The sequence below is a fragment of the Rhagoletis zephyria genome, unplaced genomic scaffold (assembly GCF_001687245.7).
Source record: "Rhagoletis zephyria isolate East Lansing unplaced genomic scaffold, Rhagoletis_zephyria_1.1 Rzeph_scaffold_00023, whole genome shotgun sequence".
NCBI classification, from domain to species: Eukaryota; Metazoa; Arthropoda; class Insecta; order Diptera; family Tephritidae; genus Rhagoletis; species Rhagoletis zephyria.
Window position 1 is genome coordinate 213,482 of NW_016157107.1, and position 17,161 is coordinate 230,642.

A 17,161-nucleotide genomic window follows, 5' to 3' on the forward strand; every position below is an offset into this window, starting at 1 on the left:
AAAATACAACCATGATTGATAAAAAGCTGAAGTTGCAAACCCACCTTGTTGAATTCTAGTCGCGTTGAAAATGCTAGTACGCAGGCAAGTTAAGTATTTCTTTTCTAATTGTTTGTACAGATTTTGATTTTATTACCACCTGAGTAAAACACATCGTTTCTTGGTGCTGAATCCCAATCCAACCGCACAATTGCTCCAGTACTAGAATTTTTAGATATCCTACCCCCAGATTGCCAAAAACACGGGTTTTTGCGATATTTGAGGTTATATAATGAAAACATAAAATTTTTTGCTCATTTCTACTTAGGGCATTATTTTCGTGTGTTGCGATTCGATTTTTCTCTCGAGATACAGTCAGTGCATGGACTTCGAAAAAATTATTATTGGTAGATTTTACATACAAAAAATGGTAGAAGTTGGTAGATTTTTTAGAAGAAACAATATCAGATGGTTATTACTCAAACAGGATAAAACATGGCGAATTCATAAAAGATGGCGTTACCAGAGCACCTGGATTTACGCCTTCATGAACCTTAATGTCAAACTGATATACAGATGCGATCAACTTATTAGTAACGAAATTTTAAATGATATTGTTTGCAAATTATGTTTATTTATTTTTAATAATTTTCATTTGAAATATAATTCAATGCATAACAGAAACCACAATGATAAAAGTTTAAAAGCTTGCACAAATTGCAAAAAAAATTAATCAAACATCAAAAAATTGTCATCAAAATTTCAAAATTTTTAATTAGAATATTTAGAAAATTTTCGCGTATGCAGTTTTGTAGCCCATTCAATTGTAGTGTAAGAAAGTGGAAGTTTGAAGTCGTTAAAAATTACCGTTGATTTTTTAGAATTTTTGTTGTGGAGGGTGTTGCTGTTTTTTTTTTCATATCAAAAAAATGTTGATCATGTGTAATTATTACTGGCATTGAGCGTACAATTTTTTCGTGTAATTTTTGTTTTTATACTCCTTCCCGAAGGTTCAAAAATAAATTTCGTATAAAATTTAGTTCGATCTCGGATGGCCTGATTCGGGCCCTGTATTAATTTAATAGGAGGGAGACTCAAGCAATTGTTCTCCGTCAAAGTTTACTTTTAAATTTTATTTAAGGTGTGTGTTCGATGACAAAAGATATGTATGTATATGTTCATTTAAATCTGTTTGCTTTCTTTCGGCAAAATATTGGCAGAATTTTAGTCTTTGTTGGTAAAAATGGTAGAAAATATAATATAGCTAAAAAGTTTGTAGATCTACCAATAAAGTGGTAAAGTCCGTGCACTGGATATAGTAGTTTTAATAGTACTTCGGTATTACGTCGTAAGCATGAGTCATCATAGCATGTGTAGAGGCTATTCAATCGTTATGAGCGAAAACGTTTTGTGTATTGATTTATGTATGTATTCTTGTAAATATTGTTAATTTTTTGCTTTTGTTAAATACAAACTGTTATGAAAAAAGCATCCTTTGGTTAAAAAAAATTGGTGCTTTTAGTTTGGTAAAACGCCTTTTTTCCAAGTTTTTGGTTCTTTTTGAAAATCAAAAGTTGGCAACACTGCTTTTCCGGCCTATTTTCCCTTTTTTTGTAGGGGTTTAGGTCCTAAAAATCCGTTCCCTGGTAATAATGTTGTGTGTGAACTTCAAAAAAATTGAATTAATGGGATTATTTTACCACATACCTCCGATGCAAAACTTAACCCAAAAATGCCTTAAAAATACCACAAATGCCATCATTATTATATAAGGTTATGTTAAAAGTCTCAAATTGTTAGTAGCTTCTGTACGCGCTTTCTAGTGAACATGTTGCGCGTATAGGCGGTGAGCGTTCATGGTTCACGATGCGTGCGCGCTGTGACAAATGTTGCTGTAAGTAATAAACAGAAAAAATCTAACAATTTTTTTTAAAGAAATATTTTCTTGAATAAATGCAGTTTTCGAAAATATAAACGAAATGGAAACACTCATTGAGAACACATCTTTAATGCAACTGACTAGTGTCTAAATTAAAAAAAAAAGTTTTTTTCTAAATTATAAAAATATTTTTGTTTAAAGCTCTAATATCACTACGCTTACAAAATAAATCTCATCAACTTTCGTCAAATACTTTCAAAGAAAATAAGTTTTGAGAAAGATTGCTCAAAAATATATTTGCTTATAAAAATTTTAAAAATTATCTACATCTACATATAAACCTCTACACACAAATTTTCACACAAAAATTCGAACTTGACCGAATTCCGAGGTCCAGTTGAGAAATTTTCACCCATATGTTACCGGCCAAACCCGATCTTAGGACAAACTAGTTTTTCCTAGGCTAAACTAGTTCTATCTAGATCCAATATATCCGTCCAATGTCGAAACAAGTTGGACGCAACAATATTTTGGACTGCGTACCTGGAGTTGGACTGATACGGTCATTTTTTTGAAGTGCGACTGAAGGCCGCCTACGCGGAAAGGTGTTCGCGCAAAAATACTGTGGCCCCTTATCTAGTTTAGCCTAGGCAAAACTAGTTTGTCCTAAGATCGGGTTTGGCCGGTAACATATATAAACCTTGCTCCTCATCATAAGTCAATGCACAGTAAAAATTATTTTCACCGCTCTTTCCGCAGGATCATTTACAACGGTAAAATTTATACAAATGTGGTTTCCTGCACAATCATAACTCACCTTTTCTATTTAGCCAAGGGTAGGGGTACAATTTTAAAAATCGATATTGATTTGCAAGCGATAAAAAAATGGCTTTTTGCGTGCTGTGACAATATCACTTAATTACCTTATTCGCGAATCACTTCATCTATTCGACTGTTACAGCTAAATGCTGTTGTATAATCTTAAGACTTTTTAAAACTTGTTTAAAAATACAAAAAATAAATCCCTGCAATTTTCCATATTTGATTAGAAATGCACATACACTTTTCTAAAACGTGAAAGGTAGTTATCATTTTTACTATATCGATGATCCTCTGCAATAACGATACAATCTAAAATTGAAAAAATAAAAACTCTTACTACTGTTAAGTGACTTAAATATGTCCCTAATCCTTATCTAATCCGTGTGTAATCCTTACTACTTACTGTAGCAATCCTTAGTATTTACTTTAGAGATATCTCAAAATGTTGGCCTTTATCAAAGGTATTTTCGAAATATGAAAAACTACGATATTTCCGTAAATACTGGATCCAAATGTTTAAAGCATAAAGCAAGGCAATTATTAATTTTTTGAAAAGCGGGCGTGGGAAACGGTCCTGCTCATGAAAACTTGCTATAACTCAGTAGCCGATTCACCAAACAAATATTGCCTAGAGTGAAGCTAAAAAATCTGTGTTAACTTTCGAAATCGGTCATTAACCACGCCCACCTCCCTTATAATAGTAATTTACAGAACTACGAAAACGGCTCTAAATCAATAACATATGTATGTGTAACATATGCGTGTCTCGGTGACCTTTGTATTTATCTATATCTACCAAACTCTGTACAGTTATTTACCTTGCTACAAAAAAATAATATGTTGAACATTTTTTAAATCGGAGAAAAATTACGCCCACTTCCCATTGAACAGTAAATTTCAGATATAAAAAAACTGGTACATTTCAATAACTAAGCACGCTAGTTTACTCCAAGTTAATACTTACATCAATCTCTTACGAATAAATACGATTATTATAGATTTTTGGAAAATAGGCCCACTTATGATTACACAAGTTTATATCTGTAAGCGATTTATCGATTTGTACTAAACTCGATTCAATTATTTCAATGATGGTGTGATTGAGCATATTATCGAAAATGTTTAAAATCAGAAAGGCGAGACAACACTATTTACACGTGCACCGGGTATATAAAGTTTGGTTTCGCCAAAACTTATACTTCTTTACTTGTTTTCATTCCCAGCAAACCTTTTGGTTTGATATCAACTTGAGACGCATTTGATATTAAATAGCCTTCTCAAATCTCCAACGTTAATTCTCAACAGCATCTCAACGAGCGGATTATAGTATTCTCAACATAAAAGGCACTTTTTTTACATGAAGATTTTCTTAGTTATCAAGTTGAGAAATTGTTAATTCTCCACTTGACCCCAAATCAATTTCTCCAATTGGTATCAAATGAAAGCTTCTTTTTTATTTTATACTTTTAATACATTTTATTTTATTTTGTACTTTTGGTTACTTATTTAGATTAAAAATTATACAAAGTACCAGCTTTTTATGATTAATTTAATTCTATGATTAATTTAATTCTTAAGGTGGTATTGTTTTTACCGTACCGTATTTAAAAAAATTTAAAAGAGAATTTAAAGTACATTTGCTTAGCAACGACTTACAAAATTAAAAGAAAATCGCATTTCAAATCATAGTATGGTCCAATATGCACCTTCTACAAAAGGTTTTCGTAAATGATGAAAATAATTTAAATAAATAAATCCGTATTGTTCCAAAAAGCAACATTAAGATATATGTGGTACACCGGACAAGTTTCAGTTAAATCCATTAAGCTATAGTTATATAAATTTAATTATAACTCATATGTGTGTATGTACGTATGCACATATTTTCAAAATTCGTTTCAAAATTCATTTTTTTTCTGGGTTAATATGACATAATGGATTTATCTGAAACTTGTCAGTGGTATCACAGATATCCTAAAGTTACTTCTTGGATCTATACAGATTAAATTAAAATAAATACAATTATCGATCCAGCTTAATGCACCTTTGTGAGCATACATATACATATTTAAGTTATTTTTTATTTTCCTTTCGCTCTTTGTATGCATGCTTTTTCTGCAGACGATTATTGGCATGCTGGAAAAATGATATGACTGTCCTTTCGAACTCGCTGTCGGAAGCTGCAGTTGCAAATTTTTGATTGTACGCTTCTGAAATGATATACATATGTATATACATACAAATGTGTAAAAATTAAAGAATGATAAGACATACTAACGTTTTAGTGCTGTTGTTACACTTAAAGCTCGAACGGGCGTTTTATTATTTGTTCCTTGCCAGCACAATTTTTGGGCTACTTCGTCGGTCATAATTTTTCGCCATGCTTCTTTTAAAAATTTTGATGAATTGCCACAAATTATGCTCAAAAAATCGGCAACCTAGAAAAGTCATATGCATGTTGTAATTACTTTCATGTTTAAATAGTATGCGGTTATACGCTTATTTACAAAACTTACCAAGTCATTAAATTTGTTTTCCGATTTTTCTATTTTGGCCTCAAAGTCTTTAAAATCATTTTCTTCTTTAAACGGTGTTTTCGGCATTATCGGCTTGCGTGTGCTACTCTTGGAATTGCCATTAGCTTTGACTTCTTCGAGAACGCGTTTCAGAAGCTTTTGTGTAATTTCTTGTTCTGTAAATATTAGAAATGTATATAAAATACTGGGGATATACATAAGTACATATTGGTTGATATTAACGATTTAAGGATACATGTTTATGGACTTTTGCAAAAACAACTTATGAATCTGACTTAAGCATTTTCGCTTCCAGCCAAATAAATCGAAACAACTTCTATCTAGTTCAGAAATGCATCGAGAAAATCGCAATACGATGGATTTAGTGATAGCCCTATTATTTAGTGAAAAGTCCAACAACGTAAACACTACAATAATTTTACCTTTTAAAACATTTTCTTGAAATTTATCAATTTTTTGGTGTAACTCATCTAAATCTGAAAGATTAAAAATAATATTATTAGATATGTATATCTTTATCAAATAACAAATAAAACTCACCTTTTTTAGATATCAGCTCCTCTGCTAGTATTGCTGACGAACTAAGAAATGTGCTGTTTAAATCCATCTACATGTGAATGAAAGGTATAAATATAAATTTATTACATTCGAAATTATTAAAGACAATGATTTTCTGAGATATTTCATGTACTGAATGCTGAAATTGACAATCAGAAAACTGCAATGTGGCGCAACATTTAATATTAAAATGGGATGATTTTATAGGAATCGTAAAAAAGTCTGTTAAGTTTATAACTTCTCTGGAAATAATTTCAAAAGCACTGTCTTTTTTTGAAAGTCGTTTGAGAATAAATATTTTATTTTGGACGCTGTAAAAATTATCTGGACGTTTAAGGGATAAGTAAAAGAATTCTGTATTTATTGACTTCACTGGTCCATTTTCATCTGCTTTTTTATTTGTAATTTTTGCTGCAGAATATTGAGAGGAATATAAACTTTCCTCAACCAAGCGGTTATATATTTGTGCAGCAATGTGATCTTTTTTATTGCATTTTCGTTTGAGTTTCGACAAAAAATTTTCGAATTTGAACGCACTTACAGACTCTAAGCATCCATGGTTCAATGCATCACTATGCAAGTGTGTAAGGCAGTGATAGTTGAATGTTAAAAAAGAATCATCATAAAAATTTGGAACTTTTTTAACAAATTCATTCAAGAGTATTTTTGCGCACGCATTGTTTTCCTTACAGGACTTTTCATTCAATAATATTCTTATGCCCAAGCTTAGCATTAAGAAATGCGTATATCTTTCTACATCTAAGACTTCAGCTAAAGCGAAAATTCCTGTATATAACAGAAATGTCCTTAGCTCAGTAGCCTTAAACCTTTCAATATCGCTCAGGCCACGTGGATGACGAGCAAATTCTTTTGGAACCTGATTACTTAGAAACAATAATCGAGAATTCAACAAACTTATAGTCGAGGATTTCAAAGAATAAGTTTTATTTCTCTGCCTAACCCATCCAAGAAGCAAAGATTTGGTTACACCAAGGCATACAACATGCATGTAATCATAAGGAAAAGAGTTTACAATATCGATGGGCAGTTTTTCGATAGCTGTTGACTCGATAAGTTTGTGATGATTTACGTCCAAACGGGATCGGAAACTTAAATCTGTTCTAGCGCTATGAATTTCACTACGAAAAATCATTCTATGCCCAAGGGATTCTCCTCTTTGCGTGCATTTGATACAACTAGAGAAACCAGTGTGTCCTTTAACTCCTAAAATATAGGACCTTGCTGGCGCATCGCAAATAAATGAACGAAAATGAATGGAATAATGACTGCCATTGTAATCCAACCCCTTTTCTAACAGCTCCAGCAACTCGTTTACAAACCTTTGCAAATAATCATTTGGAGATAATGGTTTACTATTGCCGGAATAAGCCCCTACAACCATAACATTAGGCGTTCCATTGACATTTATTAATATTGGCCAAGTCTGCAAATTGGAACTTTTTGAAAGTGGAAGGCCGTCAATATTAACGTTAAGATGGATTTCCATCAAACTATAGGAGTTGTTTATTAAAAAATCAGTTAGTGAGTCCTCAACACCGTAGTGAATGTATTCTCCTAGTCCCATATTTTCAACAGGTGGTCTCCTAGGAGTGGATTTTAAAGTCCTTGAATCCCGTGGAAGATCACCCACGTGTTTGCACAATATTGTTAATAAACTATTGGTAGCCGCCGTTGATATATTGAATTGCACAGACCATGCCGCTAATTCAATTCTCAAATCTACAGATTTTTCGAAATCTGTAACACCATCACTTTTCGACTCACTCAATTCATCATCCGATATATTTGAAGTGGACGAGCTTGCAGTGAAAGTATCTTCTTGGCCCTGACACTCCTGACGTGTAGGAGCGGCCACTTCACGCTCTGCAAGAAGATCTACTATCTGCTTCACTTCACTTTTTAATTTCTTTCTTTGCATTGTTTCTGCCACTGAACTAAGCACTAACTTTTTTTAAGTTATTGCGCAACTCACCTTTTATTGTTTTCTTGTTGCGTTAATTTTTATTTCAGTGTTTTCACTTTTTCTACGAACATTAAAACATATGTTTCACCGCTGTTGCCAGATCAACACTTTTGCAAAGGAAACATAAGCGCTGCCAGAAAGCTGTTAAACATTTCTCAAATATTCCTCAACTTAAGGGCAAATTGAGGAATAGGGTTTGAGAAAAGGATAATTCTCAAATGGTAAGGAATGTTGAAACTCAACTTGAAAATTAAGGGTTTCTCAAACGTTGGAGAATATTTTTTCTTGTGTTTGCTGGGTTGTAGCCTTTTTTGCTCGGAAGCGAAGCGTGCGGCAATCGTTAGAGTCGACCATTTAACCATCCAAAAGCCCCACTGGAATTAACAGAGATAATAGTACATAGTCACCAAGGCCAAATATACTGCTCCTAATAATAGAGGCTTTATACAAATTACTGCATACAAACATGAAAAAATTGTTACTAAGCGTGTATAGCATAGGAGAATTCTACACGTAGTTCTAAGCAAATTCGCCGAAGAAACCATGGGTCTAAAATCAATTTGGAGTTTGCCAAATTGCGAAATAAAGTTTGGAAGTTTTAAGAACAGGATGAGTACACAAATGGATTCCTCATACAAAAAACCCCTTATAGCATGTTTTTATACTAAAATTAAGCCCTTCTTTAGGACACAACAGCAAAATGCTAAGAAACCTCTTTTCACAATTTCGGAAACTCCAAATTGACTTTTAGCCCTGGTTTTTACGGCAAATTTGCTAAGAATTACACGTAGAATATGTCTGTGCTAAAGGCGCATAGTATCCTATACAAATTGACTCGCCCTAATGTATATTCGTTTGTATATATGTAACTTATGTAAGTACATATGCATGTAAAACATGTATTTTGCAAGTTACCAAACTGTTTCAACTTTTCCCTAAAAAAAGCATATTTAGTAAAGCATATTTGATATTAAGAGCGTATTCACTGCCCTTTCAAACGCTCGAAATAGTTAAGCGGAAAGTTGAGTAAAACTAAAGCAACAAAAAGTAGCTAAAACATTTTAGAATACCACAAACGCACAAAAAAGTACTTAACAATAATATTTTTCGGAATATTTTGTATTTACTTTGGCTATTTACTGTTGGCTTTATGCATATTTGTGTTTTTCATGTCTACGGCCAGTTGATTTGCATTTTCTCTCCCTTTCCTCATTTCCACAATGGAAATAGGAATCAGTATATTCATTACGCAATAGAAGAACTTTAATGATACCACTTAATTCGGGAAAAGTTTGATGATGGCCATCAACGTTTGTATGTAAGTATATATGTATCTAAACAAAATGGTATTAATGTAGTTTTCAAATTTTATCCATAAAAAATAGGGAGTGGTGATTCCACTCGAAACGAAATTAGAATATTTTAGTGGATGGGGATTTTTAAGGCTTCAGGAAGAAGGAAATTAAAAAAAAAAAACACATTTAATGGAGAAAATTGTAAATACATTCATTTTACTTTTCTGTTATATACTTTTTATGTACAACTGTGGTAATTTGTAATTAAGTAAGGAACTGTATTATCTGGTATTGAAAAATATACTATAGATTTTTCTGCTAATTCTAGCGGCGAAATTGCACATAGAACACAAATAAGCTTGGAATGTTTAAAAGGCCCGTCAGAATGGGTACTTTTACGTCAGTAACGGAAAAGTATGCGAAGGAAGTGCCGTACGTAACATATGACACAATGAAGGTATTGCGTCTGCAAACAAAGATCAGCTGTTCCTATGGTCGCGTACTTGGGGTTTACACAAGTCAATTTTGCAGATGCAATAGTAAAACATTTACACTTTTTTACTAATATATACACACTTCCCTTGAAGTCTTCGTCACAGTCTTTGGCTTTTCGAAGACAGTTTATTGTCTGGACGCCTACTTTACTCAAACAATGTGACAATTAATACATATTCTTATTTGTCTTATGGGCTGTTTTTGCTTACGCATAAAAGCACATTTAGCGCATTTAGCTCTAAATGCTACTCTAAATGTACATTTATCCATACAAAATTCGTCACCTAAATGCAACTAAATGCATCTCCATTTTTGCATTAAGAATCTAAATGCTAGAAGCAACCCTGTGATCTTCCAAAATTTCCACGATTCGAACATGGTTTAATGAGAAAATGTGGCAACATTGCTTTTTCGCGTATGCAGTTGCTAGCTGCGTTTCAGTGATCGCCGGTCGAGATTTCATTTATTATTTTAAATTATTTGGAAAAAGAAAATTTGCACGAATTTAACATCGATATGAAACTGATAGATATCCGGCTCAATTAGTGATCAACTCTGCGGGTTTTTTTCCTATTTAATTGAGGATATTTCAATTGACAGCACCGACAAATGAAAATATACACAAACAAATTTTCGGGTATGGTTAAAACAATTCAAGTTGTTGTATTGAACTTTTTGTTTAAAATTTCTTTTTCCCTTTTCAGTAGAGTTTTTTGCACATTATCTTCTCTGTGTGAATTGATCGTGATAGATACGGATCTGAATAAGCGACAGGAACACGGCCGTTTGTCAAAAGCATACGGTTTCGAACTCGCGTAAATGTACATTTGCTAAATGCGATAGCATGAACGCTCTTCAAAAAAATATGTTCGAAAGTGAAAATGTTGCATTTTAAATGCAGCTAAAACGCAAGGTTATACAATTGTCAGCAGTGACGGACTTACGTGCGTCAAAAGTTGACTGTTGATCAATGTTCGTCGGGTCCGTCGACGCGAGGGTTGCCAATCTGACGCTCTCCATGGAAACACACACAGTCTACTCATCTGTCAGTTTCATCCTTGAACGGAAAGTAAGCAAAGTATCCTCTCTGACGGGGGTCATAAATCTGAACTGACAGCTAATCAATACGGCAACGTAAAGAGAATTCGCCACTTTTTGCGCGACCTATATCACATATGTAATGAACTATATAAAAACTGCTTTTCTTAATGTATGCAAAAAAAAACCAAATAAAAAACCTAACCGACCAATCTCAAACAAGACCGATAGCGTTACTTATCACGTTTTTTTTTCAACCGAAAAATGTGCCCTCTTCGCACAAACACTAAAGAGAGGGCAATAAAAATGCAACAGTTTTTGTAGAAAAGAAAACGCCATTACACATGTACAGGGATGTTAGTTCCGAGATCCCGGAATTCCGACTTTTTTAGGTGTCGAAAATCGCAGGATTTTCGGGATTTGCACTGATGGCAATAATAAAAACTCCTTTTCTTGACCAGTATTGGCTATATTTCTTCTTTTTTTATTTAATAATTAATATTTTTTTAAAACTATCTAGCTCATTATACATATAACAACGTGCGATTGTAAATTTTACATACATAAATCAATATATTCACGAAACCGCCAAATATAGTAAAATTGGGTTTTTCGTTTTTCACTCTGACGTCATTTATTGAAAAATTATTTTAAACATTCAGTGAAATGTGAAAGAGTATGGGCATCAAATTAAAGAGCAAGTTCTGTAGAATTTAATCAGATTCAATTTTTTGTTGCGTAAGGACTGGTAAGTAATGGAAATGTCCTTTTAAAATTGTATCCTTAAAATTTGCAATATTTGTTTTTGAAAAAATTATATGTTGAGGACCTCGAATTTCGACCTGTTCTTTCTTGTGAATCTAAAAATAATTAATTATTTTAAATTCTAAAGAAATTTCCTATTTCATTTGGTACCCATATTTAAACCTTTCATGAGCATGAAATGGTATAATAGCTATGGTCCGATGTTTTTAAGTAATAAGAAGAGATAGACCCACTAAAATGTACACTTATTTAATTAGAACGTCGAGCTGAGTCGATTTTGCTATGTCCGCTTGTCCGTCTGTCCGCCTGTTTGTATGGAATCTAGTCACTCAGTTTTCGAGATATCCGGATGAATTTTGGTAAGTGGGTGTATCTTTATAATTTATACTAGTTTGAACCGGAAAAATCGGACCACTATAACATATAGGTCCCATACAACTGATTGTTCTATTTATGCAGCTAGGAAAATGAAATTTTGCACTGTTTCCACCCATTATAAACAGAATACCTACAGTGAAAATGACAAAGAGCGGGTCACTATAACCTATAGCCTCCATACAACTGATTGCTCAGATATGGGATTTTACTTTAATACTCCTTTAATTCGACAGCTAAAAACGATAAATTTCGTGACCTATTTTCTAAATAATCACACAAACTCTACTGAGAAAATCGTCAGTATCAGTGCTGTATAAGCTTTTTCTCCTATACCACTGATTGTTCAACTACAAGATTGTGCGATATAACTCCTTTATTTAGGCAGCTAAGTGCATTAAATTGTGTAACCACTTTACATACCGATCGCACACAACAGTGGAAATCATTTTATTGGTGCTTCATAAGGTATATCTTCGGTACCACTGATTTTTTAGATATGATTTTTTATATATGTACGTCTATGTATGCTGTGGATAAAAAAATTTTGTTTAGCTGCCAATTCACTAATTTGAAATCCAGTATTTAATCTGTTAAAATAAAATTTTCGGATGTTCATGAATGGTATGGAGCCTCGGCATAGCTCTGATCTTACTTGTTATATTCTATATTGCATTGCATTTTTAAAATAATTTTTGGAATTAATCATATCTGAGGCATGTTATGTCACCGCGGCCATCTCTGTGCGCGACCTCTCAGGATTTGGATGAAAGTTCAAGAGATTTAAGGTCTAGGTGATACGAATATACGTGCAGCATATTTTGCCGACATGTCGTAGGGTCGCCTATTTAAACGATACTTAAATTTTAACAAAACGTCATACGTACCTTTCTTTAAAGTACTGTATCTTGGACAACTTTAAACGAAACTTAATGATAAAAAAATTATTTCTTCCGTCTTATTATGGGCTTTAATTGTACATTTTTTACAATAATGTGCAACGTATAAAAACAAAAAAAAAATAAGTAAACATTTTTCTTTTCGATTTTTTGTATTATAACATTTTAAAAATTTTTATTTTTACGTAACAACATTGTCTATAATGTCGACTTTAAGTATCCAAATGGAAGTAATGGTTATTTATTCATTTGGACTCTAGATCGTCCAACGCTCGAGCAATATGATAAATAGACAAAAACAATATGAATAAATGATATTAACTTTAGTAAAGGTCTGAAATCATGAAAATCCCATCAAGCAAATGTGAGAATTGAACTTTGTTGCAAGTTCACATGGGAAATCTGCATACGACGTGATTGGAAGAAATTTAAGAGACTAGCCGCTAGAGAAAGTTTTCAACTCCTGATGTTACAACAAATTCGTACACCCGAAGCCCTCTAACAATGGGGTGGTGTATGTTTCCAATGGGATTCCTGCAAAAAATAACTGCAACTAACTTTTCAGTGGGCTTTATTTTGACTACGACTACGTGCCAATTACTTTAAACCTATTTTAACCAAGTTATATAACATCAAGTAAGGGGACTTCATATCCTTATTTAACGAATCTGTAAATAAATAAATAATTTTTTTCTTTTTTGTTCTTATTGTAATAAAAGCGTGTTGTTGTTTTTTTACCTCTAATATATTTTTAACTATTAATTTATTTGTTACTCATTAGTTTTGTTTTTAGGAAAGGTGTGTATTTCCTTTTTCTTGTTTTAATAAAAGTACTAACCTATTATTGGGGGTCTAATATTCATTTCTAATATTTATCGCTAACCAGAAGCACACCAGTTTAGAGCTAGAGATTTTCGCCACAGCGTATGTACAGGCATATGAGTGTACGTTTGAAGGAGCAGCAGTTCGAAACCCGTATGCATTTGTATAGGTTCTCAAGAGAATTTCAAGAGAATTTCATTGTACATAACTATATAAAAGCGAATATACTAAACTAAATACACGTACATACATACATACATACATACTCCTTCACCCGCCGACCTATTAATGTGCGAATTTTGCTCCAATTATCACAAATTTGTATATTGCCATGCCAATGATTTGTTTGTATCGGCTTACAGGTGCGCCTGTCAACAATTTGGCCAGCTAACCAAGCGCCTAATTGACCGTCTGCCTTAATATTGAATCTGTAATCAGCGATTATTAGGTCGACTCCAACTGCTCTACCAGTCCCAATTCATAGACATATATGTATTTGTACATAGATAGTATGTATGTTTGTACATGAGTGGGAGGCGAGTTTACCAATCGCTAACTTAGGGATTGCACTTGCAGCTATTCCAATACGTTAGCAAAGGCCACTCCTGTAACCTTATATTGTGAACTCGGTAACGTAAGTATTCATATGTACATATTAATATTGATTCAAATGTTGGTATTGTTGCTAGGTATAACACTATTCTTTGAAGCAATCCGATGGGAATGCCTCCCTCCGAGAACACAACGACCTTAGACGCCAACTCAATTTAATAAATTGAAGGTTTACTATGCAGACGCATATTCGTGGCAATTGAAGTAGCCGGCTAGTTGAAATGTTTATGCTGTTAACCACTCCCCGCAGACCAGTGAAGTTCATATGGCGAATGTTTGTGTTTACTCAGCGCACTAATTGTTGCTTTGGAAATTGTTTACCGTTCAATAAACCACATGTTGGCTCTTAAAGAGACCATATTTTGACCAATAAGCTAATGCACTTATGTACATATGTACATACCTACAAAGTCAATGTACATATCGTCGTTTAAAGTACAAAACCGCGTATCGTCATTCTGCAAAACCGCGTAACTGACTTTGGCTGCCAAAAATTGGATTTGCTCACACAAGCTCTTGGCTCGATCCTTATCCATTCGTCCTGAAATATACTATCCAGAAAAACGGCTGCTTTATAAAAAAGAGAACCATTTTGAAATATGAGTGTTTGTACGCTCTAGAAAATAATTTCTACACCTTCACATACGCGGTATTGCATTTTGTTGATACGCGGTTTTGCACTTTAAACGACGATATGTACTCTGTGGGGAAAATCTCTACACTGAGGGAAATAATGTATAGTAAAAATGAATACTTTATATTTGATTATCGTTTAAAAATGTTCGAATTTAAAAATAATACCTATTTTCATACAAAATTTATTACGCACGTGTTTGATTGTTCACATCTGAGTATATATATGACTGTACATACGCACCATTTGAAAGCAAATTTATATGCCTGGGTGTAGCTGAGTGCGCAAAGACGCCACAATTTGTTGATATCCTGAGATGGTCAGAGTTCGAATTCCACTGCAGGCAACATCAACATGCATGTTAAATATTTTTTTTTAGTTCTTTCTTGATTATTCACTTCACGGATGCTTTTTCAGAATGAACGCGGTCATTTTAATACGCGCGTAATTGAATTGAATATTTACCAAAATACAGTACACTCATTGACGTTTATAGTAAGATCAATTACGTTTCTATTTGATTTTAATATTTTTTCCCCTCAGTGTAGTTCTGAACTGTTGCGCTTCTAGTACATTCCCTGCAGCAAATCAAACTGGTTCCGAACTTGCGCTGAGCTAGCCTGATAAGGAACGGTACTGGTTCTTCATCTATCCCAACGCAATGCTTTCAACTGTATCTTTTAACATGGCGATGTCCTACGAAGTGAAAATTGTCGCCCTCTGCAGAACTTTCGAACTTGTTCTGAACTGACTGTGGCTTAGATGGTTCTGAGACAGTTCATATAACAACAGCTCCCAGATATTTCAAAAAGGGTCACCTCCGATCTGGAATAAATGAGGTTAGTTCTGAGCTGGTTCTAAGAAGTATAGAATATAGCCTTTTCTTTTAATACTGTAATAAAATAAGCTCGCATACAATTTTATAAATAAAAAATACTTCATTTTATGATTAATGAGCTACTAGAGTGCCAGTTACTGTCGAAATTCGACAGTTTTTCTAGTTTTAGAAGCCTTGGAGAGGTTTTCTAACTTAACACGTAGCGATACTTATTCGGTATAAATTAACTAACCGCAAAATCTTCTGCTAAAACGTAACTAAATTTTTTTTTTATTTGAGAAGGTCTTTGGAGGACTTCGGCAGGAATTGGAATTGACCCGATACATTCAACTTTATCGATAAATTTCGATGATTTGATACATATCGATAGTTCGATGAATTTCAAGAGCACTAAAATTCGATAACTCAATAAAATTCGTTAACTCGACCAATTTCGAAGTGAAATTCGATGGCTCGATAAATTTCGATAACTCAAAAATGTAAAAATTGCCTTTTTTTGTCTTCATCGTTATCACTTGTTTCTTCATCTTCATATTTATCTTTATTTCAAAGTTTAATTTCAAATACGAAGTAAAACAAAAAGCGAAACAGCTTAAATTGAACAGGTTGCAAAAACAACCATACACAAATATGGAAATTTTTAATCGACGATTTTCAACCAATTTCGAAACTATAAAAACTCTCCTCATCTACAGAAAATTACCTTTCTAACGGTGTTTTTGGTTTTGAAATCGGTAACTTTACCTTGGTCTTCATCTTTGTTTTTATCTTTCACATCTTTGCTTATATCCTTTTCTTTTTCTATTCACGTAGATGAGATGAGGTGCGATGACGTGATAAGATGGGACGTGATTTTATGTGATTTGATAAGATGCAATGTCATGTGTTGTCATATCCTGCGATGTCATGTCATATGATGTCATACCATATGATGTCATATCATGTGATGCCACGTCATGTAATGCCATGTCATGTCATATGATGTCATATCATGTGATGTCAAGTCATGTGATGTCATGTCATATAATGTGATGTCATATCATATAATGTCATGTCACGTGATATCGTGTGATGTGATATCATATTATGTGATGTAATATCATGTGATGTCTCTTAATATCATGTGATAAAATGTGATGTGATGTCATGTAATGTGATCACATTCCATGTTCCGATAACCCTGTTGATAACTGTGTCGATAAAAATACTGATAACAATATCCATAAACATATAGAAAAATACAACGATTGTAAAATCGATTAACTTCTCGATTAATATAACAATCATCAGTATCGATTATTGTATATATCGTTAACAATATAAATGACTAAATCGATAACAAAATCAATTATTTAATCAATTATTATACCGATAACAATATCCATTATTGTATCGATAACAATATCCATTATTATATTGATTATTATATCGATTACAATAGCGGTTATTTAATCAATAACAGTATCGATTATTTTATCGATAGCAATATCGATTATTATAGCGATAAAAATATCGAGTAGTATATTGATAACAATATCGATCTTCATCCTCATCCTTTTCTTCATATTTATCTTTATTTTTGCATATTCCTCTTCACCTTTACCTTAAAGTGTTTAGATTTACTTTGAC

The 17,161-nt window shown here is 33.1% G+C and overlaps 2 protein-coding genes across 7 annotated transcripts in view; one reads left to right on the plus strand and one right to left on the minus strand.

Moving 5' to 3' along the window:
- The window catches only part of beat-VII (Immunoglobulin domain-containing protein beaten path VII), a 501,410-nt gene that overhangs the window by 173,627 nt on the left and 310,622 nt on the right, over positions 1-17,161 (plus strand). The gene's annotated exons all lie outside the window — the stretch shown is intronic.
- The window catches only part of LOC108362591 (uncharacterized), a 40,095-nt gene continuing 27,597 nt past the window's right edge, over positions 4,664-17,161 (minus strand). Inside the window, exons 2-6 of one of the 2 annotated variants that reach the window (XM_017615633.1) lie at positions 5,758-5,824; positions 5,640-5,693; positions 5,197-5,372; positions 4,959-5,118; positions 4,664-4,890 (exon numbers count right to left, since the gene is read on the minus strand). In XM_017615633.1, coding sequence (XP_017471122.1) covers positions 4,754-4,890; positions 4,959-5,118; positions 5,197-5,372; positions 5,640-5,693; positions 5,758-5,824 — 594 coding nt within the window. In that variant the 3' untranslated portion in view covers positions 4,664-4,753. Of the gene's footprint in view, positions 4,891-4,958; positions 5,119-5,196; positions 5,373-5,639; positions 5,694-5,757; positions 7,763-17,161 lie in introns of those variants that run through there. The other variant, XR_001847488.1, reaches the window with a different exon arrangement.